This window comes from Scomber japonicus, chromosome 16 (genome assembly GCF_027409825.1).
Source record: "Scomber japonicus isolate fScoJap1 chromosome 16, fScoJap1.pri, whole genome shotgun sequence".
NCBI lineage: Eukaryota > Metazoa > Chordata > Actinopteri > Scombriformes > Scombridae > Scomber > Scomber japonicus.
The window spans coordinates 15,945,140-15,971,114 of NC_070593.1; the positions used below are offsets into that span (position 1 = coordinate 15,945,140).

General features: G+C 41.5%; 1 protein-coding gene across 1 annotated transcript in view; it reads right to left on the minus strand.

Moving 5' to 3' along the window:
- mboat2a (membrane bound O-acyltransferase domain containing 2a) overlaps positions 1–23,467 on the minus strand; it is a 40,186-nt gene extending 16,719 nt beyond the window's left edge. Inside the window, exons 1-2 of the mRNA XM_053335399.1 lie at positions 23,292–23,467; positions 1,760–1,905 (exon numbers count right to left, since the gene is read on the minus strand). Of these exons, the coding sequence (XP_053191374.1) occupies positions 1,760–1,905; positions 23,292–23,375 (230 nt within the window). The 5' untranslated portion in view covers positions 23,376–23,467. The remainder of the gene's footprint in view (positions 1–1,759; positions 1,906–23,291) is intronic.
- Between the last annotated feature and the right edge of the window lie 2,508 nt (positions 23,468–25,975).

Below are 25,975 nucleotides of genomic sequence, written 5' to 3' on the forward strand. Positions count from 1 at the left end.
CATTACCTGATGACCAGGTAACATTTCACCTGGTTAGCATTTTCCCTTTCTGCTGGCTGCCTGCCAGGCTAAGGTTTCCCATGTTTGCTCCCACACACACAGAGCGGCACTTTGAGAGGCACTGCCAGAAGTACAGTGGGTCGTCTATTACAGGGTAATAGCTTTCTAATTGGATATCAGTTACCAGCAGATCGACCGATTTGCTTTGGCAAAGATGAGGAGAATGAGGAAAGGCAGGGCAGAAGTGAGATAAGAGAAGGGAGAAGATGGCAAAAAAGGAGACAAATGGTATAGTCAGGACAATGAGAGGAACAGAAGCAGAATAAGACACAGCAAACTAACAACTATTACTCAGAACATTTCCTCAATAATAGAGTAATTCACTTTGAAATAGCTATTTGTGGGCCCTCATAAAAATATTGTTATTAAATAGTTCATAACTTTTGTTCTCCAGTACGGTATATTCCTAATTTCACGCAGGAAACCCACCAAATGTAGATGAAATGGATGGATAACGTTTATAAGCCAACATTATTGTTTCAGACTGTTAAAGTGATTACAGACTACTAATTATTAATTAACACTGATGTTTAAAATGATCTATTGAGCAGCTAATGGAATTCCCACTAAGTGAAACAATTAAGTCATGTGCTCTGTTTTGTTGTTCTGTTTCATTTCAACATTCATTGCTCAACATGTATAAATAATCTAATTTCAAATCAATAAATTCTGTTTTTTATCTGACTAATTTATATCCATTGTTTTACCGTTTACACTTTGTGCTCTCAGGACATATTCAATTATTAAGCAACGTGTGGACAGTGTTATATCTAAATCTGAGTAACAGGAGCTCCAGCTGTTTCTTTATTAAGATGACTCCACAAATTCACCATAATGCTAATGCTAGCTGCTAATCCATATGCTATGTACTGTATGACATGTGAAGTCCTCTCTTATTCAGTCCTTTGACATTCCAGTCTTGCTTTCTATGATTATATCAATGACCTTCATGCAGTGCGGTCAAAGAACCTGATGATGTTTTGCCTGAGGGGAATTACTCTCTTGCTTAAAACAGAAAAACATTGACTATACTAAAGGACACAATGCTGCAACAACATTTAAAAATGCATTTGAAATCAAAGCTGCACCCAAACATGTTCATAACTGATTAAACGGATGATGTTCCCAGTTAACTGATTGCCTGTTTTGTCAAAAAATGTGTTCATGTATTGATGACATCCTGAAATGGTTTGTTTTATCTAACAAATTATCAAAAATATTCAGTTTACTATCATATATGTCAAAGAAAAACAAACCTTTACATTTGAGAAGCTGGAAGTGGCTTTATATTGGGAATTGATCCTTCATAAGTTTCAATTTAAAAGATGAATCGATTATCAAATTTCTCTCAACTAACCAACTGATTAATAGTTTCTCCTCTGGCTGAAAGGCTCACATACGTTATCTGTGGTTTATTGATAGACATTCATGGAAAATGTAGGAAATCCCCAACTAAAGTAGAAATGGACAACACAGAAGTGGATACTTACATAACATTTCAGATCACAATTACTGAATCATGAAAGCAACACAATCCACAGTCTGCAGGAAAGTCTGTGGCAACAGTCACCACACACAATAATGAGGGGAAGAAATGAGAAAGAAAGGAGGGAAGGAAGGAAGGAACAAACTATAACCGGATAGTGATGAGAAGGAAGGAAACGCAGGATAAAACAGCTGACAACAGCGAGTGACTCACCAGCCAAAGCAGAAGAGAGCCAAGTAGAAGCCCAGCAGAGTGGCCACCACATGTCTGATGAAGGGACTGGTCTTACTGGGGTGGAGGTAGATCCGAAACCACACGGCCATTAGCAGGGCAAACAGCTGACCTGCCACAAAGTTAACCTGCATGGGGGAGAAGGAGGGAGGGGGCAAAAGCGTAACAGCACTGTTAGAAATGTACAAAATCAGGAAGTGAAACTGATTGCTGAAGCTGGATATGCATCAAGTTGTGGGATAGGAGCAATAAACAAAGTAGATAAAGATATGAGAGGGAGACTACACATGATTCATCACAGAGTTTGATGAAATATTACACAGACGAGTGTCTATAAGATATGTGAACTTTAGTGTCTCATTTCTTCACAGAGTACACATGCTAGTAGCACAGTGAAAAATGTTCAACTAACTCAGAGTATATGAACTCAGTAACAGGCCGACTTCTCCAAGGTTTATCTTTCACACTAAGTCGTTACTTTGTCTTAGTGTCTTTGCCTGTTGTCAGCTACCACCTGCTGCTGTTTGTGCTGTGCTGTGTGGGGATGTGCTCGGGTCTTTGTCAAACAGACACACATTTAAATACACTGAGGGCAGCCTAAAGCAAGATCTGCATTCAGAGAGCAGAGTGTTTCTATAAAGCATCAACAAGAGAACAAGACCCAAACCATCCGTCACCTTTTTGTGTTGGACGACAGACAAGAACTCAATCAGAAACAATCCTCACGGTGTGTTTAAACTGGAGCTGCAAAGATTAGTTGATTAATCCATTAGATGATCAACAGTAACTGTGAACTGATTCGGCTACTATGACTCACAGCTACCAGAGTGCCACCACCACCAACCCTCCCCCTACTTACGGAGGACAGACTGGCGACTGTCAGATGGACGGCAATCGTGGGTGACAATGAAGAAGAAAAGCAAGCAAATTAATGAGCCACGCGCAACTGCTTTCACACTCAGACTCAGACTCAGAGGTTTGACAGTCTCTAAAAGTACATTCATGGCTCTTTGTAAAAGTTTATGTGCGGCTAACATTACCGGCTCAACACAGAGAGGCTGACTGGTGTGTGTGTGTGTGTGTGTGTGTGTGTGTGTGTGTGTGTCTGTCTGATTGGGTGCTTATCATGATTAATAGCCCCTTTTACACAGCCTGTTCAAGGCAGGAACGCTGCACCTTTATTCCGCCTCGCTGTTCTATATAAAAAAGGTACAGACATAGGGTGGGTGTGGGGAGGGGGGGGGGGGTTGCTCTGCCAATAAGCTAAGTATGGAGGTGGCCACAGGTCCTTCTTTACAGCTATAATGTGGGATCTCTGTATAAAAGAGCATTACATTACCATCCTCAACCCTGAATATTATATAGTGTAAAGCTTAGTTAATAATTGGTCCATGTGTTGCGTTTACTGTCAAAGAAAAAGCATACAACTATAAGTAACATCTAATTAAAACCCTAAATACAGTACAGCAACATGTTACTTTTGTGTAACATGTTGGATGGCATTAATAATTTCACACTTTCCCAAGAAAATTATAAAGAAATAAATCTTAATCATGACAGAATATGGATCAAATTTTATCCAGAATCAAGTCTTTGAAACTAGCTAGTGGCTAACTAGCTAATTAGCAAGCTAACGTCCTTCCTAATGTAACGGTAACAATTATATCTCTGGGTTTTTCCATTTCAAGATTTCAAAAGTCAATTTTTCTGAGTTTTCTTCACAGTAACTGTTAATATAGCACTGGTAAAGCAAACAAATAAAAATATGTTCATGTAAATTTAATTATACATGATTTTCACCCATTTTTGTAGCTAAGGGGTTAAAACATATAAAAAACAAAAAGGTGTGGTTCCAGTTGTTTTCTGTTTACCAGCATGCAATAAAACAGTAAAGACAAATCTCATGTAAACAATATACAGTATGTGTTATTATGTTGTCTTTGTATACATTCTAGCTGACAGTTCCCATTAAAACTGGGTGAGAGTGGGTGTTTGAGACGCTGTTTCATCCCCTAATGGCACAGCAAAGAGGCTTTACTCCAGACAATAGTGAGATTGACTGGATCCATCGAGGGGAGGACAATGGAAACCTCTCTTTTTGATTACTAACCTTTTATGTGTACTCATCCTGAACCATATGGTGTAAGATAGGAAGGATGGAGCGTATACATCATAACCTATTGATCTGACTGGATTATGCTAAGACTTTTTGACTGGAACACTATAGTGACCGCAGGCCACCCACCGAACTGTGAATAATAATTTTCTCTTTGTTTGTCATCACTGACGCATGTAATGCACAGTGTTTGTGCATGTGTGTGCCCATGTGCTTTCACCCTGTAAACAGAAAAGACTCAGGGATAATTAAAAGTTAAATGTGTCTTGCTATTAAAAGGTACACTGTACAGGATTTGTTGGTTGGTTTTTCTAAACACTGCCAAATATTGGCAAAGGTAACGAAACAGAGCAGCAGTGGTCAAGCAAGCTAGAGTGAATGAAGAGAGAGAGAGAGTGTGTGGCTCTGGCAAGAAGAAAAGTAAGTATAATTTGGATAAATAAAATGTTATTTTCTGATTTATGTTTTAAATCACAAATAAACACACCCATAGCTCCACACAACCCTGCAGAAAGGTGCCACATTGATTTTGTGTGAATACAGAAGTTCATCCTGTCTGCTATGGCCTTTCTGCTCTGTGTGTGTGTGTGTAGCTCAGCCCCGCTGTCAGGCAGACACACGGATCTGCTGCTCTTTATACATGCATGACACACAGAGAGCAGGTCAGAGCAGAGACAGTGATGTATCCTGGTTGCTATATTATGAATCCTAACCTCATACCCTGTGCACTGATTTAGCTAGGGGCTAAATACCCACTGCCCAAAGGCTGCCCACACACTGCAAAATAATACAAAAATTAAGTACATACACACAGAGAGCAGGGTCTCTGCAGATAAATACACAGCCACACACTTGGAGATTCATTTTGTATGAGTCTATATGTAGTGTTTTTTAGGGAAATCATGCATAGTATACCTTTAAGAATCACTCTCACCATCACATATATTGTATATTGTACATATGCAGAAAGTAAAACCTTACAGACATCTTTTGTAAATCCTTGCTGACTTCAGTCTCGTTTTACAAATGGAAATACACAAACAAACTGACCCACAAGGCCTATATGAGTAACTGCAATGCATGAGCTCTAATTCTAGTACAATTACGTCAACTCACATTTGTGGTTATACATGGTCTGTGACTGTACACGAGTTTTAAAAAGGGCTGATTTCAGACGAAAGAGAAGCAGAAGAAGAAAATCCACGCAAGGCACAAACCGGACGGAAAGAAATCCTGGCATTAAAAGAATAAAAATTTAGATTCAATAGTGATAATGTTTGTGTTATGTCACGTTCAGTGATGCGTATCTGCAGGCGCACCGCCGTAATCATGTATATAGGTCATGTTAACAGATCCGTCTGGCCAGTAAGTGGTGAAAGGAGACACCATAAACGCCATCCATTATCTATGGATCCTGCATGATTAATGAGTGTGTGTGTGTGTGTGTGGGGGGGGGGGGGGGCAGAGATGGCTCTAAGTATGTTGGTCATTTAGTCTGCATGGCTAACAGATGTAGCGACAAATCATCTGCACTGCACTGAGTGTATCATATCAGATGGCATTTGGAAGCCCAGATTGAGGCCTTTGTTTTGCCTATGCATACATCACACACACACACACACACAAAGTGTCAATAATGAGCCTTTTGTTCGTCTACAGTCACGGATGGTGTTGCTTTAGTTATTTAAGATGTGTATAATTCACAAATAATCCAGCAGGAGAACCTATAATAAGGCTGTGAGCTGGTTCTGGTGCTTCTGTCTGTGAGTCTCGTACACCAAATACCAACAACATAACTCATAATCAAGTCATTACACCAGCCGTTTGGCCCCCTTGTCGGGGTGTGTCATTTTAGCTGCAGATAGCGTTTCTATGGTATCTGAAAGCAAACTACCAGTCATCGGTCTATTTGTTATAGATCCAAGGCAAACAACCCAACCTAGCAGTGTGGCAAAAAAAAAGGGTGTTTATTGACACTGGGGGCAATTTCCATATTTCAGCCATGAAAAATACAGCAAGTGCACCTATTTTTAGTTCATATAAAATCCTTACCCGTGTGAATCACTGACTGTTGTTCTGATCTCTGGTGTCACTAATTTAGACCCAGGTAGAACTGCATATCATCCCCTCTTTCACAAAAACCTCAGGTGCTTAGAAATAAAATATGATGCCTTGGCAATAATGACTCACATCAAATATCCCCTCTGGCTTCCCTTTCTCATTTGAGCCTCTTTTTCAAAACAGTGTTTACCCAATCTGCACTTTTGGAAGTCATTTCACGCTTTGATTACTTCAAGCTGCTCTTTTGGAGAAGAAGTCGTCATCGCTGGTCGGCTGAATGAAAAGCTGACTTGCTGGTCTGTGTGCCTCCCCGCAGAATCACGGACGAGCTCATTTGCAAAAACCAGCGAACATCCCACACGTACTATAGACACTGATTCATCAAAGACAAACCACAGAGGCAAAAATAGCCAAGAATGTCAAATAGTTAGTAGGTTTATGGCATGAATCAAGCTAGTTTTTCTGTGCATGTGCATGATATATATATCTACTGCATACACCTTGGCTTATCGCAACTATTGTTCAAGTGTTTGTTTCCTTGACAAATGAGTGAGAAGTTGAACTCTCTGTCTCTGTAATGGTCTGAGAGTAAGAGTGTGAAATCAGCCCCTCCCTTCATATCAACATGTGGCTTTGTAAGGAAGGAATTTCATGTGGGAGACTGGAAGGGCGTGACAGAGGAACTGTATTGTTCACGGCAACGGCACAGCAAAGCCGTGGGGGACAACTGGAAAGCTGTGTGGCAACGGCAATGTATCAACTGCCAGTCGTCTATTTTGAAGCTTTTCATGTAATATAAAGATTGATGCTGCAGTATTTAACTTCTTTACAGTATAGTACATTCGATTATGATGCTTAAATCATGACAAGAATAAAAGGAGAACATGGATTTAGATGAAAATTGGCAGAAGCTTCATGAAAAATTAGTGGAGCAGCCCTTCACTGAGCAACTTGAACCCTTTCAACCTAACTCCCCATTCACTTTGAGAACTGGAGTAAAAAAAAAAAAAACTTGAGATGTGGAGGCAGATCTTCCATCATTAAAACTTTTATTACATCCTGAATCATAATGGTCACCTCAATCCTAAATGTATTTATTTATATTATATCTAAGCATCTATTTATTTTATCTGACTACTTTTTCTTTTTCTTTTTGAATGTTATGTGACGACTTAGTCTCTCACTGTGGCCGCAAGTGACATGTGATGTTGGGTTTGCTGGGGTTTCCTTCCCCTTAAATGCAGACGCTGTGGTCTACTGTTAAGTTGGTATATACGCTGTACTGTCTGCAAAAAAGAAAATATTACACTATCATTTTATCAGTGATTTAAAGTGGATCTGAACTAAATCATGCTCTGACAATGCTCTGTTGTAGCTGGGGTGACATTGAAGTGACGCCCGCAGTTGAGAAATCAACTGTCAGAGTAAACACGGCGGCTTTTGGAACAGTTCCTCAGGCTGAGCAGCAGTTATATAATTTGACCACATGCCGGTCGACTTGCTACATTTCACTCACAGATGTGATTTTACACTGATGCTACAGCACCCCGGCTACCCTGGCTGTTATTTCAGCCTTATTTTAAAAAGACGACGCGTTTCACATAGATGCAAGGATTTATGGGATATATAGCAACCACGGACGGATGCCTCCAGGGTGTATGATATATTTTACAGGAAACTGTGGGAGCTACGGCACTGTGCGACACAAACAATAAAATGTGAATGCTTAAAGAGACGATATCATTTGTGATAGTCTGGCCTTTTGAACAAACGCTGTGACTGTGTGTTTATTCCCTCTGCCTGTTACCAGTGTTGGGATAATAGTAGTTTACTGAATAAACACTTTGCATTGAATAGCTCCTGTGCCAGGGTACATTGTTTCTCCATTCATAATACATGGATCTCTTCTTTCATTATTGATTCACTCTGAAACCAAACTTACCCTTGAGTACAGGGCTCTTATTGTTTCAGAAAGTAAGGCTGATTATCTGTGCTGCAGAAAGGTTTCAAAGAGATTCAAAGGGGACTACAAACAGAGGAGAAACTACTTTGGATAAATACAATGCAGTAAACCTACTGTAATGTTATCCTGGTGGACTGAAAAAGACTGAACAGTGTGGGGGGGGGGGGGGGTGAAACTGGGAAAGGTTTGAAAGACTGAAAATAATTAACTCATCAATTTAATTTGTGATGGTGGATAACACCAGAAAATTATGCAATTAGTAGAAAACCATGACGTATAAACAAAAAGTTGGAAGCAGTCAATCAAGCTTTTGGTAGACTGCCATTCTCACTCCTTCTTTATGTTGTCCTTGGCCTACACTTGTCCGCTCTTATTATCAGCTTGTCAATCAACTGTGAAGCACTTTGAGCTACATTAACCTGTATGAAAGGTGCTATATAAATAAAGTTTGATCCAATGTCAAACTCAAAGTGTCCTTGAAAGAGGACAGACACTGTTATTTCTCACCTGTCTGTTTTCCATTGACTGATTAGGCGCAATTTTCTCTTTTCTTATACTAACAAAGTTTCATATGTGTCTGTTTGTTTTTGGCAGCCAACCACAATAAAACTTTGGCCATCACAAATTGATTTTCAATTTTTTGGAGCTGGGCACCCGACTCTCTCTCTCTCTCTGTCTCTCTCTCCCTATCTGACATAATCTCAAACACACGCAGACCCACCTTCACTGTCTCACTGTCCCCCTGCTGCACACAAACAGCCACTTGTAAGCTTTTACCCTGCAGTCACTTGAGAGGTGGGGTCAGCTATCCTCACTTAAAAACTTAAACGATGGATTGTGTGTCTATGTTGGACTTCATGGTACATCCAGGTAGACCTTGTAAACTCTGAAATGTATACTTAAATGTCAACCAAGATTGTTTAATTTTTCAAATGACAAAATATATCTATACTATACTCTCTCTGGGTGGATCAAATGTTAAAAAGCATTTCTTCTAATTTTCTTTGATTCATTTTACCTCATAATATAAAAGTCTCTCAGTCACAAATAACCCTCTCAACAATCCCCTATCAAGATTTGACCTTGGCTAGTTACCAGGTAAAAGGGTTAGTAACCATTCAGATAAGAGTGAGGCTTCATTAATCCATAATAAAACAGACAACTTCCACTTTGCTATATTCATTTATGGATGCTAAGCTTATTGATAATGCTGTTTTTCACTGAACTTTAATTAAATATTACCACTTGTGAGGAACTGCAGAGATTTGGATGATAGAAGAAGGGGCTGGATGGGTCTGGGTGAATTAACTCTGGTTAATTAACAACATTTTCTCATTATACTGACAAATCATTTCATTTCAGTGGCATTACGGTTTCCTTTAAAAGTTCATTTTCTAGTGCGATTTAGTAATATACAAACATCATTTCTAAGAGATGGGGTTTGCGGCAGTGAGCACTTCAAGTGAGGTGTCTTAACTTGTGTAGTACATCACCAGTTTTAGACGTATTAAGCCTTTCATTTAGGGTTGATTTGGGTGCTTGGACCCCAGAATATCTGCCTGCAGGCCTGGTTGTTGTTTTTGACTGTCAAGCCGATACATCCATCTTGTTACACGTTATATAATTTGTCTCACCACAAAAAAAAACAACCAACCAAATTAAACAATGACTCAGTAAATACTCCAAGAAGGCAAATAAACATTTCCTGATAATTCTCAACTAGAGCCCTTTGCTCTCTTCGTCTTCAACATGCTCCGATCTCATCTCACAAAACCTAAAGATACAGTCTCAGCAGATCAATCACATATTAAAAGAACGTAAGAATCGGACAGAGAGACACACAGCAAGGCAGGCGGACACCGTGCAGATGTTTTGATGGGTAGCAGACGCCAGGCGAGCGATTAGTGCTTAAGGCCAATAAGCTGTCAGGCAGTTCATCCTGGCAGCTGTGGCACAGGGCTTGGCTTTAAGAAGCGACATTATAGACTGACACACAGACTGGCAGAGGGAAAGAGGCTAAAGGTTGGGGATGGTGGGGAGGGGAGGGAGTGGCAGTGGCAGCGAGTCATTGTGGATGCAGTGGAAGACGGGAGATAAGCTAACATCCCCAAGCTCATTCTCAAGTGAAATACAGCGTGTGTATCTGTGTGCATGCAAGGTGGAGAAACAGAAGGTTCCTCTGGGGTTTAAATCTCATCCTAACAACTCTTCCTGCATTTTCCCCTCATTTTCTATCTCTCTCTCTCTCTCTCTCTTTTTTTTAAACCTACTCCTCCTGTTCACTACAAAGACTTTAAGAGCTCCTCTCCCTCTGCTTTAGTTGTAATGTATATCATCAGCTGCAGGTGTCACTTTGGAGAGGAGTTTTTTTTGGAAAGGCAGTGAGGTTGTGAAGAAAGGAAGGAAAGGATGCAAGAGGGAGCCGACGGATGAGGAGTCATTTTTCCCCTGGGCAGAGCTTTTCCTCTTTCCTCTTCTATAAAAAAAAAAAAAACTTTAAAAAATGAACAAACCACCACAGGCAGAGTCATTACAAGCAGCATTAAAAGCTACGCACTCACTCTGTACACCTGCAACTTTTTTTTTTTTTTTTTTGGTAAATAACGGAGAAGCCGATAAAGAAAAAAGAAGCTGATGTGATGGTCTCACACATCTCAGGGACAACATGAATAGACAGAAAAGGAGGATTTGCAGCTTATCTGATAAACCCACATTCTAACCTTTATTTACCTGTCTGTCTCTCTCTCTGTGTGTGTGTGTGTGTGTGTGTGTGTGTGTGTGTGTGTGTGTGTGTGTGTGTGTGTGTGTGTGTGTGTGGAGAAAATGCAGAGCCAAGGCTTCCCATGAGGCACTGAGGCAGATAAACATCTCTATAAAACTGGCTTGTTGAGTCTGACCTGCTCTCTGCAGGTGCACAACACTCTTTTGCTTGGGAAATGACTAAGTCCTTCAATGAGCATCACACAGACACACACAGACACACACAGACACACACACACACACACATACACTAAAAGGGGTAATATAATTTTTCATAAATAGAGGTCTTCTCTCGCCTCCCAGAGCACATTTCCATGTTTAGCACACAGAGATTAAAATAGTTCCTTTTGCAAATAGAAGTAGAGATGCCTCCTTGTCCAAGCTTTACTCACAGCGACTGGATGGTTCGTGTGTGTGTGTGTGTGTGTGTGTGTGCGCACGTCTGTTTGTGTGAGTCTACACAAATGGGGGGGATAAATTTAGACAATCATTAGCATAAAACCCGTTTTTTTTCCAAGTCATTAAGTCACATCGCTCCCCGCTCCTCCACCCGCTCAGCCTATGTGCGTGCGCATGTGCACGCAGACACTCCAGCCCTGTTCTGCACAGTCTCATTTCATTTCCATCAGCTGTAGTCCACAATGACTCATGCAGATTCACAGCGCTGCCAGGGTGGAGGGAGGGACCCAAAGCCTCAGAGTTAAACCCGACTAAAGTCACACTCTGTATTCTGAGAGGAAAGTGACTGTGGAGCATATATGGCACACTACAGTCCACATATACTGTCCCTGTGCTCCTTAGAGAGTACCCTCGTGCGTATAGAAACACATGGTCATCAGCAGTTTTCATGCTAGGTAAGAACTGGAGAGAGCATTGATGTCTAATTCCCGCAGAGGATTAAAAACAGCTGGTGATAAGAGTGTTTGCAAATGTTTTAAAGGGGTGTGGATGGAGCAAGGCGGAGTGAGACAGAAACACCATCATTTTCTTTCAGCAGCAGGGCCGCAAAACGTGGCGAAAGTGCTAAATATTAAGAGAAATGTTTGCTTTTAATCACAACAGAAGGATGTTGCGCAAAAGGCAAAGTGGGGGAGTGCAATGCTGCTTCATCCTCTGCCACTCAACCCCATGCTATCGCTCACATGTCAACACACACATTACCTCCAGCCAGTTGAAGACATGGACAATGTCATGACTACTTCAGTCTTGGCCAATAAATGCGGCACAATTGTTCAAGGCTCCAAGAGACAGAGACTGTGTGTGTGTGTGTGTGTGTGTGCGCACATACTCACAGTGCAACTAGATCATGCTGACAGTATGGGAACAACAGTATCCTTGTTCTCTGCACCAGTACAAAAAAGCTTTGACTTGTTTTGTGCCACTGGCTGTGCCCCCTCTGCCCAGTCACAAACACACACACACACACACACACACACACACACACACACACACACTAGAAATCAAAGACAGTAGTTGGACGCTTTTGAGTTGTACACCTTGAGTCGTCAGTCTGTTTGCTCAATAAAATAAATGAAAAATATGAAACAAATGCCTTAAAAATGCAGAATAGGACCCACTCTTCAAAAAAAAACAATCATGGGTTGGCAGCCATGTATTTACTACAATCCTAAAGGGTGATACTGTAGATATATACTGTAGATATATGTTGAAAATAATAAGCAAAGTGCCACTGGTGCAGACCTGCAGTGTGGCACTCTCCTCTCTGAGCTGATCCACAGATCCCAGTCAGGCCGGCTATTAATAGCCAAACAATCAGCCATTCCCCACAAGGCAGCCGGCAGCAGCGGGCCAGAACCAGGCTCACAATGCCAGCCTGTCTGTGTGTGTGTGTGTTAGTGCTAGTGTGTGTGTGCGTGTCTGCTTTCTTAAAAACACATCAGCTGGACCGATGCAAAGATTACATTTGGTCATCTGTGCTCTGAGCAGCTCTTCCTGGTAGTCGATGGTGGGTGTGGGGGGCGTAAGGATGAAATCATGTAATGACGGCCAGATATGATTACAACCTGATGAGTGACCTCGGTTTGATGGAGTCGAGCTTGTGTACACAGCGGGTGACCGTGTCAGTGCAGAAAGATGTGGAGCAATAAAAAAAAAAGAACAGAAAGGAGGAGACGAGAGGAGAGCAAAAGGCAGAGAGACAACATCTTGTAAATATATATATTTATATAATTAGCCAAAAATTCTCTGGAGCAAAAATCCTGTGTGGGCCTTGCAGACACGAGTGCCAGCCACTCTGTGTGTGTGTACCCTTGAGTGCAGACACGTCTCTCCGTCTTTCTCCATCTATCTACTTCCGCCGGCATTTAAACATTTGCATTTCTCCGAGAGCAGTGTTTATGACGAGGCTTACCTGGCAGGCACACGTAAATGGAAAAATGTTTCTAAGAAAAAAAGAATCTGCAGTTTGGACAAAAAAAAAAGAAAAGAGAAAAAAAAGCAGAGAAATTAATAAATAAAATGATTGCTGAGTAATTATCTCATCTATCTGATTTATCTCTGCTGCTTGTGGATGCACGTCTCCTCCACGGTGCTGAATAATGTGCATGCATAAAAACATAACTGGGGAACACTGTTTGACATCCACTTTTCACACCGCGCATAACTCTCTGCAAACAAGTGCCAGCAGGACAATCAGCTGATTTATAACACTTACAGAGAGCGAGAGAGAGAGAGAGAGCGAGAGAGAGAGAGAACATTTTTGAGTTTATGATGGATTTTAACTTTAATACTCTGATGGTAGGTCGTGGATATAATGCAGCATTTTGCTTTGCCAAATGGGCGGTAAGATGAAAAGAGAAATGGCCAACTATATTTTTTTACTAGTCAATATAATATATTGTCTTTTGGTGTCACATATACATTTGTTTTAGTACATTTCATTAAAGTATTATATTGAACAAAAGAGGCCAGAGTTAAATTTCTGTAACAACTCAGTAGTCACACAGTATTAAAGCATCCAACATTTTATATTCATCAATGTGGTACGTGTAAGACGTTTTGTTTTTGATATTTAAAAAGAGAAAGATTTGATCATGCCAAAAAGGGGCAACATCTGCTGATCCAGACCTACATTTTGCCATTCTGTACAGATACAAAAAACTAGGTTGAGACAGACAACAGATATGATGACAAATAACCCTAACATTCCTATTATTATTGTTGATTTGTTGTATCAAAAACACATACAGTGCACGTACAGTATGAAGACAAACAAGCAATTGAGAGTCATCATGACACACAATTTTTTACTTGACATTTATTGGGCAGTGGGGCGTATGGCCTCTCAAGATTTACTCCCTAAGGGCAAGACACACCCGCATTTAGCGCGTGGCGGGTGTTAATTTTGAACCTTGACATAATGTGAAAGGCCAATGCAGGCAGCTATGACTCGATGTGTGCTCTCTTGAACTTTTGACCAAGGAGGGAATTGGACAGCTGCCTGCTGTGCTCCCCCTACTTTCATTCACACTGAACAGCCACAACTTGCCTCATATCTAAAAACAGGCCCCAGCAAAAGTGTACTCATTGCCCTGACACTGTTTGGGCATTTCTTCAACATGAAATGTATAATGCCTAGAGAGGTTCGGTGGTGGTGGGGGGTAGGGGGGTGCTTTGCCATACATGATCAGTCTTGCTTTAATAAAAGGGCTTTTGGAGCTGCTAAGCCTCGAATAAAGAAACAGTGCAATCATCATATCTACAGTAACTCAGCCACTAAAGGGAGGATGCCTCCTCTTTTATTCATGCTTTCAACTTTTTCTCAATGTGGGTTCAGTTTGTAGCTAATCGTCTGCATGTGGAAGAAACTTGAGGGCACATTGGAAAACTACATAGGGGGGGGGGGGGTTGGTGGGGAAAATGGTGGGATGAACCAGCCCAATTGGCTCCTCTCAATGCATTTTGACCTCTCTCTGGTGGGCTTTAATCCAACTCAGAGAGAGAAGACCTCCCAACAAAAATATGAACCATTAATAAATACTGACCTCCACTTTATCACAGTACATTCAGTACATTTTTTTAAAACAGCCCTCAAACATTTGTCAATTTTAGAGAAAACGTGAGATTTAGAAGTCACGAAACCCAAAAAGATAACCAGGAATACAAACAGCTCTGCCTTCGTGTTTCATGATCCCCAGCAATCCAAACATGCCATGCCTCATTGGTAGCATTCATCCAGCGCCGCTCCACCAAAAGGTCAGCGTTACGAGTGTTACAGACGGCATTTTGTCTGCTCATTAGCTCGCTGATGATCAGTGTGTAGCAGACCACTTTAACAAGTTGGTTTTAAAAGAGACGGATAACAGTCGTAAGCCTGCGGAGAGCACCACCTAAATTTGACTTATGCTGTCAGTTAATACATCCGTGTAATTACCCCTTCCGAGTCTGTGACCGCGGCTCCAGAGAAGAGGAGAAACACACACAATATTTCCCGGGTTTTGGCAACCGCCGCCTAGCCGAAAAAGAAAGCAGTCTGTTGCTACGATACAGCTTACATGCCAAAGTCCTCAGTGTTGTAGTAAGCGTGAGGAGACAACCTTTAAACAACAGATCTTTTACAAATGACTTAGCGCTCTGGCAAGAATCTGCAGTGGAGAGCTCGGATCTCAACGGCTTCAGAGTACCCAACTGCTGCAAAACATTCCACAACAATGCTCCAAGATTGAAAGTGAACGCAGCACCAAAAAGCTGGTTTTTCTGTAATGTTACAAAAGACTGTAAAAGATAGGCTAATGTTACATAAGACTGTAACTGACATTTGCCTGACTGGCTGAGCGCTATGTGGTTGTTTTACTACAGCGCCGCTCAGATATGTCACTACTGACAACATCAGCCTCCCCAGAGCATATTGAGTCCCGTTTCACGTGATTTACAGCTCGTTGCAGGAGTCAGTGGCACCACAGCACAATACAAGATGCAGTTTTTTTTGGGGGGTTGGCAGTTGGCACACACGCTTGTTTCGTTTCTAACTCGCGAGGCTTTTGATCTCTCGCTTTATTTCACCCTCACACCTCACACGCAGAGAGCTTGACAGTGAAGCTGAGCAGAAACGTGAACTTTGTGTCTGCTCGCTGTCTCATTGTGGTCACTTTCTGTTTGCAAAGCAGCAGCAGATAAAAACAGAGCGACTCTGAGGTGGCATGCACACACACACACACAGACACACACACACATATACACAGTGGTGGCAGAAAATAGCTGAGATTCCTCTGACTGGAGTCTCTCGAACATTTGCAAGATGATCAGCCGGTCACTTTGCAAATGTCCACACAGTTTTCATTCACTTCATGACTGTGTGGTGAGACAAAAGCTGGGGTCGACCTTCTCACAGCCGGGTGGAGATGAGGCCCTGCCAAAAATAGACCCTTCACAATCTGAGCCACCTCCAACTTGACTTAAAGCATTCCTGTTTTTTTTTTTCCAATGGGCGAGTCTCATTTTATTCCACTTTCAATGGCTGTTTTGGACACACTGAATATCTCTGCTTGTGCTGCATTGATTTTTATCCTTTTTTAGATAAGACTGTGTATTGTGAGTCTGACCCTGTTCTCACTGACCACCTGAATGCTTTTTAAATGTTTTTACTCCCCCTTATATTGCTTCTGTTTTTTTTTTTTTTATTGAATGGTATACCACTTTAAAAGCACAGATTATTTTGCCCTTTGTTACACAGGTGCTCAGGTTCAATGAAATCGATGGGCAGAGGGCCCGGAGAAGAGAACAGTGTGAATCGATATTGCATTTAGTAGCCCAACTTTTCAGATGACATCACAACTTGTACTTAAGGCATGATCAATACTCAGATTGACTGTTCGCTGGAGCGCGGACGCACCGGGAGGAAAGGTGACTGACGGGGGTCTGGTAAATATGTCAGAGTCCATCACCTGAATGCCTTTACAAGACTCACCTCAATAGGAGTTACAAGTGACAGAGAAAGGTCACGACGATACATGCTTTCATTTATTTTGGACACACCTCCTTGGCTCCTTCATCCCATCACACTCCTGGCTGAACACTCCGAATTAACCAGAGGAGGAACAGCTGTTGTACATAAGTGTGAGATTTGTGGAGAAATTACAGATATCAGTCGGATGTAGGGCCTGGCTGACACTGGATTTTAGGGGCTGATGCCGATATCGATATTGGCCGATAATGTTATACAGAATATATACATGAACACACTTTTCTTTTTTATTGCAATGATCCCTTGAATGTGGTCATGTGGTCATTTATCAAACACTTGTGACAAAGATGTGTAATATAATATAATATACATGAAATGCTGCTTATATAACTTTAAAAAACTAAATAAATATATCAGCACGTATCTGACAACATATTCCCTGATACCAATATATCCGTAATAGGTCGATATCGGCCCATAATATCAGCTAACCGATATATCGGTGGCGGTTCTAGTCTGATGTATGACACTGAACACAGAGGCTTAACTGAGACAGCACATCTAAACCAGCGTCACACCTTCAAAGCTTATTTTGCTGGCTGGCATTCATCTACAACCTACAGCATCCGATATATAAAGTGGCTCAGCTTGCAATTTGAAGCTGCTAATATGATTTTCTAAAAACACGGTGCCCTGCTCCAACCTGAACATTAAACCGGCACTCCATGCTGAGAGTGCACGCTTTCAGCACAGAAACCCGAACCACCCTCACACCATTACTATTACTGATGAGTTATAGTGTGGACGTTCACTTTTGTGGCACACACCAAAAAAGGTACTTGCCTGCTTATATCTACGGTTGTATCACATGAAAACAGAGTTAAAAAAACTAAAAGGTCAACACAAGTCACAAGTTGCCGGCAGTGTGACCCGACACAGAACTGCAGATGATTGAGAAGAGACTATTTCTCCATATCTAAATGATTGAGTTTTACAGCTTTAAAACAATGACTGTATTTATCGCTGGTAGGAAGTGAACCCTTACCCATGGTGGTCATCATCATGCTTTAACTCTAACAAGATGAGACTAGAGCATGATAAACATGAACAGCAGGAAGTAGATTCACTGAGGAACGAAAAATTTACTGCTGGAAACTGATTTTTCACAAGCTTGGCAGAGTCACCAGAGGTCAACTCGTCACTCATCACAAAGAGGAACAAACTTATTTTACTCCAATGTTATGTAATGAACCTCAGTCGGATCAATACTGACTATTTACCTTCATCCCAAGTAAACACATCAAACATTTGTGCTGAGTTAACATGCAGACAGGCTTTCTGACAATATTGACTCTTCCCTCTTGGCCAGTTCTTCCACTTCTGTGCGTCACATTATACATTTACAACAAACACCATGAAACGCATGATGACAAAAAACCTACAAAACCCTTTTTGAAGAGATGCCAATTTTTTTTTTGTTTTTGTCCCCGCCATCACTGTTGTCGCTCGTTGTCAAGCGCACAGTTATGTTAACAACACAGCCGAGTCTTTCCATATTCCCTGAGAGGCCTCGCACATGCTCGTGTTGATCATGCAACATAACGACGGCAGCAGCCAGCAGCGCTCCATTAGACAGAGCCGAGGGGTAAGAAATCAATTGGAAGGATAAGACTCCCCAGAGGGCAGCCAATTAAAGACAAAAGGAGAGGTAAGGGAAACTCTTGACAGGACTCCAGAGCTTTAAAGTAAAACCCGCGGGGTCCCAGGCTGGGAGCTTTGGGTACACTTTGTCAGCAGCAGGGGACCGTAGAAGGGAAGCCAAGTTAAGATACCCAAAATCCAACCAACACTTTAAATGTTAACCTCCTGATTGTTGTAGATCCACAGATGTAGTAGGAATAAACCAGAAGCCTTTAACATGTAACAACTTCTGACTGCTTTCACTTAAACTCATGTTAACTAAATCATTCACTGGATTACAGTGTTGGACGTGTGCCGCTGGGAGCAGGGAGCTGTCAGCGGACAAAAGGAAACGCTAAGGGTCAAACTCTCAGCGCTGTGTAGGCACAGAGAGGCCTACAGTACAATAGCCCGGTGGAAAATGCAGTGACGACCACAAAAGGCTGCTTGTTGCTGTGATAAAAGACGTGGCCCGTGGACTGTGACAAACTGCAATCCCATATGTCACATAAACAGACGACTGATTGTACGGCTGGGCGGTGGGCCTTTCATGACACGCAGCACCATTTACCGTCTGTTGTCCCCCGTGAACTGCCACCTGTAAGGCTGCGTCATCAAGATCAGCCTGATGACTGCTTAATTCCTCCATAAAAAAAACAATATAAAGTTTTGCTCTCCTGAGATTAAGAGAACAAAGAGCAACGCGTCAGCCACCGGATCATTTCTCAGAATCCAGAGGAAGAAAATGTCTGATAGAGCAGGTTTAATCAGCTGACAACATCTCCATTCGTGCTCTTTCCCTCCGTTTCTGCAGCCGTTGCTGACACTAAAAACATTCAAGACCTTCAAGACAAGAATTTTAGGAGATTTTAAGGTTAACACCATCATTAATGTCAGCTTATCGGGTGTAGACTGTCTACTAAACGCAGCAAAGTGCAGATGGAAATTTCCAAACTGCCATGTTCCTGAGAGACATCCTGCAGACCTGCACAGGTGAAAACAAGAGCGGTGTCAACATGATGAATGGAAGCCTCGGTAAACTCCATCAGGTGAATTATCCTTATTCCTGTGACGTTCATTTTACCAAAACCAAAAATACCATACATACAAAAAAAACTGCAAGTTGTCAAAAGTTTATTGTGTGAACGAGCCGACGGAGGGATTCATCATCAGGAGCCCAGCTGCTGCATGCTGAAACAGCTGCAGCTGTGTGTGAGGGCTTCACAGCTGATGTTACAACACGACGAGCCACTAAAGTACCACCTTAGAGGGAATTATTGTTTCAAGGTCAAGTTAAGAAATAAGACTTACAGTAAAGCAGAGTGGGTCAAACTTTAACCCAGCCTCAAACCTGAACAGCTACCTAAAGTAACTGAGTCATATATCTGCAGCTGCCCCATAGAGGGTTTACCACTCACCCTGAAGATTCTAATTTTTTTTTATATAGGAAACTGCATAATTGTGAGATGTGTGTCATATTAAATATTAAGGTATCAAAGGACTGAGATCGAGCATCTGCACTTAAAAAAGGAGAAGTGCGAGAGTCTCTGATCTCAAAGAAGGAAACTCGTGTGTTTTTCTGGCCTGAGAAAGTAGCTGTTCTCTGACAGAAATGAAAGAGAAAGAGAAAGAGAAGAAGAAGAAGAAGAAGAAGAAGAAGAAGAAGAAGAAGAAGAAGAAGAAGAAGAAGAAGAAGAAGAAGAAGAAGAAGAAGAAGAAGAAGAAGAAGAAGAAGAAGAAGAAGAAGAAGAAGAAGAAGAAGAAGAAGAAGAAGAAGACTGTAAGTTCACATTTAACAGCTCCAATTATAGCGCTGACACAGGCCAGTGCAGAGGCCTGTCTCTCCCGCGGGATGCCGTACATACAGTCCTGACAACGTACAGTCCGGCGAGGGGCGCAAACAGACACAATATAACAGCTTTATGAAAGTGAGTGTCAATGTCCGCGGGCCACACAGATCATACTGCATCTGAGCGGCCATATTGATTTCCGTGCTGTCGACAGCAGCCCTGGCACACTGGGGTACCCAGTTGGCAGGAAGCTAACAAACCACATTGTCACAAAGGCAATACCTGTACAACAATGTATTTGTGGCTGGAGGAGGAGGATGATGTGGAGGAGGTGGGGGGGCATGAGACCTGATCGCTTGTACAATGACATTCTCTCTTACTCATTCAAATAGCGAGCTCCTTCATGCTAGGAGTTAAAGCCAGAGGCGCACAACTCCACAAGTCAATACCAACACTTCAGTAAACAAAGCGGCTGACGATTCATTTCCTGCATTCACTTCCTCTGACTCCACTTCTATGGCAACAAAAGGTAAAAGGCAAGGAAACAAGACAAGACATGAAACGTGCTCGTGGAAGCACAAGTGTTACACTTACTGTAGTGTATCTGGCAAACACTGCAGGCTACGACGAGGTTAACAGGTCACAGTATTTACTTGTAGGGCCATCGAGCAGTTTAACCTCAGATATTCTTTCCTTCAAGAGGTCACATTTAATCAATAACAAAACACAATATCACCGTTATCAGAATAACTATATAAATAATGCTCATTTACAACAAATATTTACTGTAAAAACAGCCCAAATACAAAGAAGCTACACAAGGCAGCTGTGGGGAGCCATTAAAGTGGACTCATTGTTCATCTGGTTGGAGCCAAAAACACAAAAAGGCAAATGAACTCCCTCCTGAGTTCAGAGAGTATTTGTTTTTATGATGCAGAACAGATCCCTTAAGAAGTGAGTTCCCGCCACGCAGCATTCCTGGCAGAGGCTGGATTGCTTCAGGACGGAGAAAGGCATAATGAGACGTTCTAGTCTGCACATGCAGGTGGGACGGAGGATAAAAGATGGTCGGATAGGTGTGTAATGCAGCGTGAGCCTCGACGAAAGACAAGGAGTTAGCCTAGAGGCTAGCCACACGGTTCTGGGACCCCCTTTAAAAACAAGATGATCCATCTCAAGGGGGGGTTTATCCTGATATAATACACTGTCAGACTCTGCACGCGGCAACTTGTGTATAAAGTGTGCTGACGGAGTAAAAGTCAAGTTGACATAAGCGCACGGTTTATATTCAACCCTACAAACTTTCACCTAATCACGGTTGAGGAGGCACGCTTAAATCCCCCCCCCCCGTCACACCCACAAACCCAGGTGTGCACAATAAGGTCCGATGAGAAGAGAAGAGTGAGTCATGAGCTTGAAAAAAAAAAAATAAGTAGGAGGAAATAGACTCATCTGTATGTGGCCCCATGCTGGTCAAGAGAGAGAGAGACATTATTAACAAGTGACTCCACTGAGTAAAACTCCACAGGAAAGCCAGCAAAGGAAAAAAAGGACAGTGTATATTTTTTGACCTTTTGTGCTCTGTAACAGACTGATGGGATGTGTCAGTGCTTCCTTGGTGCTCACATTCAACTTTAAACTGACAGTGAAGTTTCATTTGAGATCACAATTTAAGTTTGACTACAGCAGAAACATCCCCAAGACCAAGCCTACCGTTATGCTAGTTGCTATGAGCTAACGTGCTAATTAACCATGTTCACATCTTAGTTTAATGTTTTAGCTGATTAGCACTAACACAAAGTAAACTAAACTAAATATAATTGGTTCTGCAAGTATTCGGGCATAAACAAAAGCACACATTAAGACTTTTGATGTGATGACAGCACAATGGGAGGAAATAATTAAAGGACCAACACGTTGAATTTGGGGGCCCCGTTTTCAATCCATCTAATTGTTGTTGAGATTCATTCGTTGGGGACTGCAAATATTTCTATAAAATTTCAACGCAGCCTTCAGAGTAGTCGTTGAGATATTGATGTCAGTCAAAAAATTTTGTGGACCACCCAACCAATAGACAGTGCCATGTCGAGACTGTGACATCACAGAGCAGCTGGAGGAAACAAGCTGGAGGAAACAGCCGTGGTTAATATGGGACATTTCTAACTTTCTTTAGAAAAGCCGCAGCAGCATTACCACAGACTAAATCATGATTAACAGTCAAGATAACTGTAAAAAAAAAAAAAAAAAAAAAAAAGGTATATATAGTGTTTGAGTAGGTGTGGTTCCTGTGTGAAGTTTATATTTACAATGCAAACATCTGCATGTCAGAAAACAACCAGTAGCACACCAATGAATCCAGGTAGACCAAACCTACTGTAGTCACCCACTGAAGTCACATCTACTCTAATTACATGAGCACTGATGAGAATAAGTCATCTATGAACACTATAAGAGTTTGTTATGGCATTCATTTGAAACATTTTTGGGGTTATGCAAGGTATGTAAAAGTAAACAAGCCCATAAAAATGGAACTTGAAATATGGTTATTGCTACATAATACTATAGCAACTGACATATGCTGTGAATTACTTAGAGGACCCAATCAAAGTCTGATTTCTGATTTCATCCCAAATAGGTTAAAATAAAGATTCACACCTTGAGAGACCATTTTACAACTAGATTAAATTTTTTTTTCTTCTTCTTACATAACATTATATTTTGTTGTCTTTCACCATAACAATGAGAGAAAAATGTGTAATCATATATCAGAATAATCACTGGGGCCTAAACAAATACTCTGCAGGGCTAATTTTCAAGTGAAGTGACATTTATGGCATTAATATGATCCTGGTGATTTCTCCTAAAGCAGATCAAAGGATCATAGTGGGTCCTCGGGACCACTGGATTGAGCTCAAAGCATATCGGACGCAAGAGGAGACAAAAGGCATTAGCTGAGGTGTAGCTTGACATGGACTAGCATAGCTGATGGTGGGGGGGTGGGGGGGGTGGTAGTGAGACAAACTGGGATTTTTTTTTTTGCACTCGTTTCCACTTCAACCCCGCTAACGTTTTACAAGAATAGCGTTGCGCATCATCCGGCCCCGCTAACACAACGTCCACATCTGCTAGCTAACCACGATTAATGTGCAGTTCAAGCACATATATATTTTTTTAAGTCAGACGTTAATGAATCAATATTTATCCCCATCCAAAAAACATACCTGGTCGAGGGGGAGATTGATAATTTCGCTGATTGGCTGCAACAGAGTGGATCCAGTGCATGATGCAGTCGTTTGGGTAGCCATGCTTGGTTGCTTGGTGTCCGTAAATCCTTTCTCCCCGTTTTCTCCCTTCCCCCGGGTTCACTTCACTCTCCTCAGCTGCTGCTGCGATGATAAATACACTGCTGCTGCCGCTGCCGCTGCTGTTGTTGCGACGGGCTGGACAGTTGTCATCCACAGCACACATCCACCAAAGACTACCGAGCCACGGCGAGATTTCCCCTGCTCACCACTTCCTCTTTCGTCTGATGCCTGTTTAGAGTACGCTTCAGAGTACCTCACACTAGGGTTTTTTTTTCTTTCTCGTAGTAGATGCACTTATACTGACAACATATTTTTAGATTTCCCAAATTCCACGTCCAGTATGTCCAGTGTAAAAATAAGTTTTGGTTATTGAGTGACCATTAACGGATGACTTGTGGTTGCTAGCCTAGTAGTGATGGCAACAACAGGACAGCCTGATTCAGTTTTACTGAAATTAGTTTTAAATACTTACTCATCTATCTGTCTTTCTTTTATACAGTCTATGCTATCTCTATCTATCTATCTATCTATCTATATTAACCATTACGAGAGTTAAACTGTGTTTAGCAAGATTCCTTTACCTCTCTTAATGTTTTGTGGGAAGCAAACCATAGCCTAAAAATTAGCAGTGTAACTATCTTGGGATTTTTTTTTATACAGTTAAGTGGCCCATATTTACCAAATAATCTGTTTTTATAAGTGTCAAATTCCTCACAAAATGCTTAAATATTTCACAGAATCATGTGAGAAGTCCTTCATGGAAACTATTTGAAAAAGTGCAGGCGTCAGAGGATTGGATGAACTATCTGTCTGTCAGCTGGATTCACGACGTTGATTGGTTCCAAAACAACCAGACAAGTTGTATGATGATGCTTTGCTGAGTAATAAATATGCTAGCTGCTCTGCTAATCAATAATTCTCCCCACATAAAAAGTAACTTAAACAAATGTCAGTGCTTCTTGCAAGACAAAAAGGACCAGAGTGTTGTATTGGACATTCGGTTTAAAACAATTAGGCTTTTCAGGAGAACACCTAGATGTTGTGTGATAATGGTTTCAACAGCTGCCGTCGCCACGGCAACGCATTGGGCCCCAGTTAACGGTCACTTGTTAAACAGAAACATTGCCAGTAAGAGTACCTCATATGTACTTACTCACTCGTCCATTTTCTAGTTTATGTGCTAATGAGACAACAGTTATTATTACGCCAGAGAGTGGCGTGAACCATCTTGACAGCAGAGTACCTTTGACGACAATAAAAATGGTGATAGTGTGGGTGGGGAGATGGCGTGCCCAGCCCTCCGTAATAACTTTCTTTTTTGACCTATCGTGTGGAAGATGTGAAAAATCCATTAGCCAATCCCACTTTAGGAAGCAAACTGGGGAAGGGGGTCTGGGGGGGAAGGGGGGGGGGGACTTGATTAACAGTCTTCAGGGAAAATTGTATTTGAACTGAACACTGTTGCATGTGGTCCCCACCCCTTTCCACATTCATGGCAAATTCCACACATGGGAAAAGTGTGACGTAAGGAGGGTAATCGGCAGGGTTTTTCTGAGGCGACCAGTGACGGTCCTCCAAGGTGAACATCCAGGCCTTTTGCATGGCCTGTGCACTTCCACTTCTCTTTTTAAAAAAAAGATCTCCAGAAGTTTTGTAAATGGTAATCACACTCTTTCAGCATGCTGCACTTTGTGGGAACGGCGGGCTACATAGAGAAGAAATGTAGGCCTATTCCAAGAGTTAAACATACAAAATACAAATTCATGTGGTATAAATTTAATAATATAGCTGTTTGTGCACATTTTAGAGTGTTTCTTGGTTGCCAAGACATATTTCCTGAAAGCATGTGTCATTTCAAAAAACTCAACACTGAACTGAACACAAATGCACACTCATCTTAGAAAACCACCATGTCGAACCCTCTACTCAAACCATGTAATCTCACATCTAAACCAAACTTTGCCTTCAGACACCACACTAAAGCCATCGATTACACATACACAACACAACACAAAATAGCAATTACCGACTGGTGAGATCAACATAAACCACCACTGTGAAAACGTGTTACTGCACTGAATAATAGTGTTCATGACAACTTCTTGACATGATGAGCACAATATAAAGCTCAACATTTTTCAGTCCTTAATGTACTGTGCTGTGGTAAATTGAAATTGAGTGAAAAGGTACATTTATTGTAAGAAATATGCAACTGATAAAGAACATAGAGTGCAGAAAAATAATGTCCACGTATATATCAATAAAATCCATTGGAGAAAAAAAAGAGAGCGAAGAAAGAAATGACATATATTCTGCCTCAAATTATTGTGCATCCATTGTTCCAAAACAAGTGACCCATCCACAGTCTTGTTATCTATCCATCCTGAGGTTCTGATTGGTGCGTGAACAATTTTGACTCAGCGTTTGGACTTGGAGAACTGTGTGTTAATTGGGTTCTAGCTGGGATAACATGAGTTAATGATAGCCTATTGAATGGCAGTGGTTTCTAAATGAGCACATAAGTGAAAACAGGAAGATAGTGTTTATTGATTTGTTTACCAGGAAATGGGTCTTTATTTTAGTAGATGTCAGTATTTGGG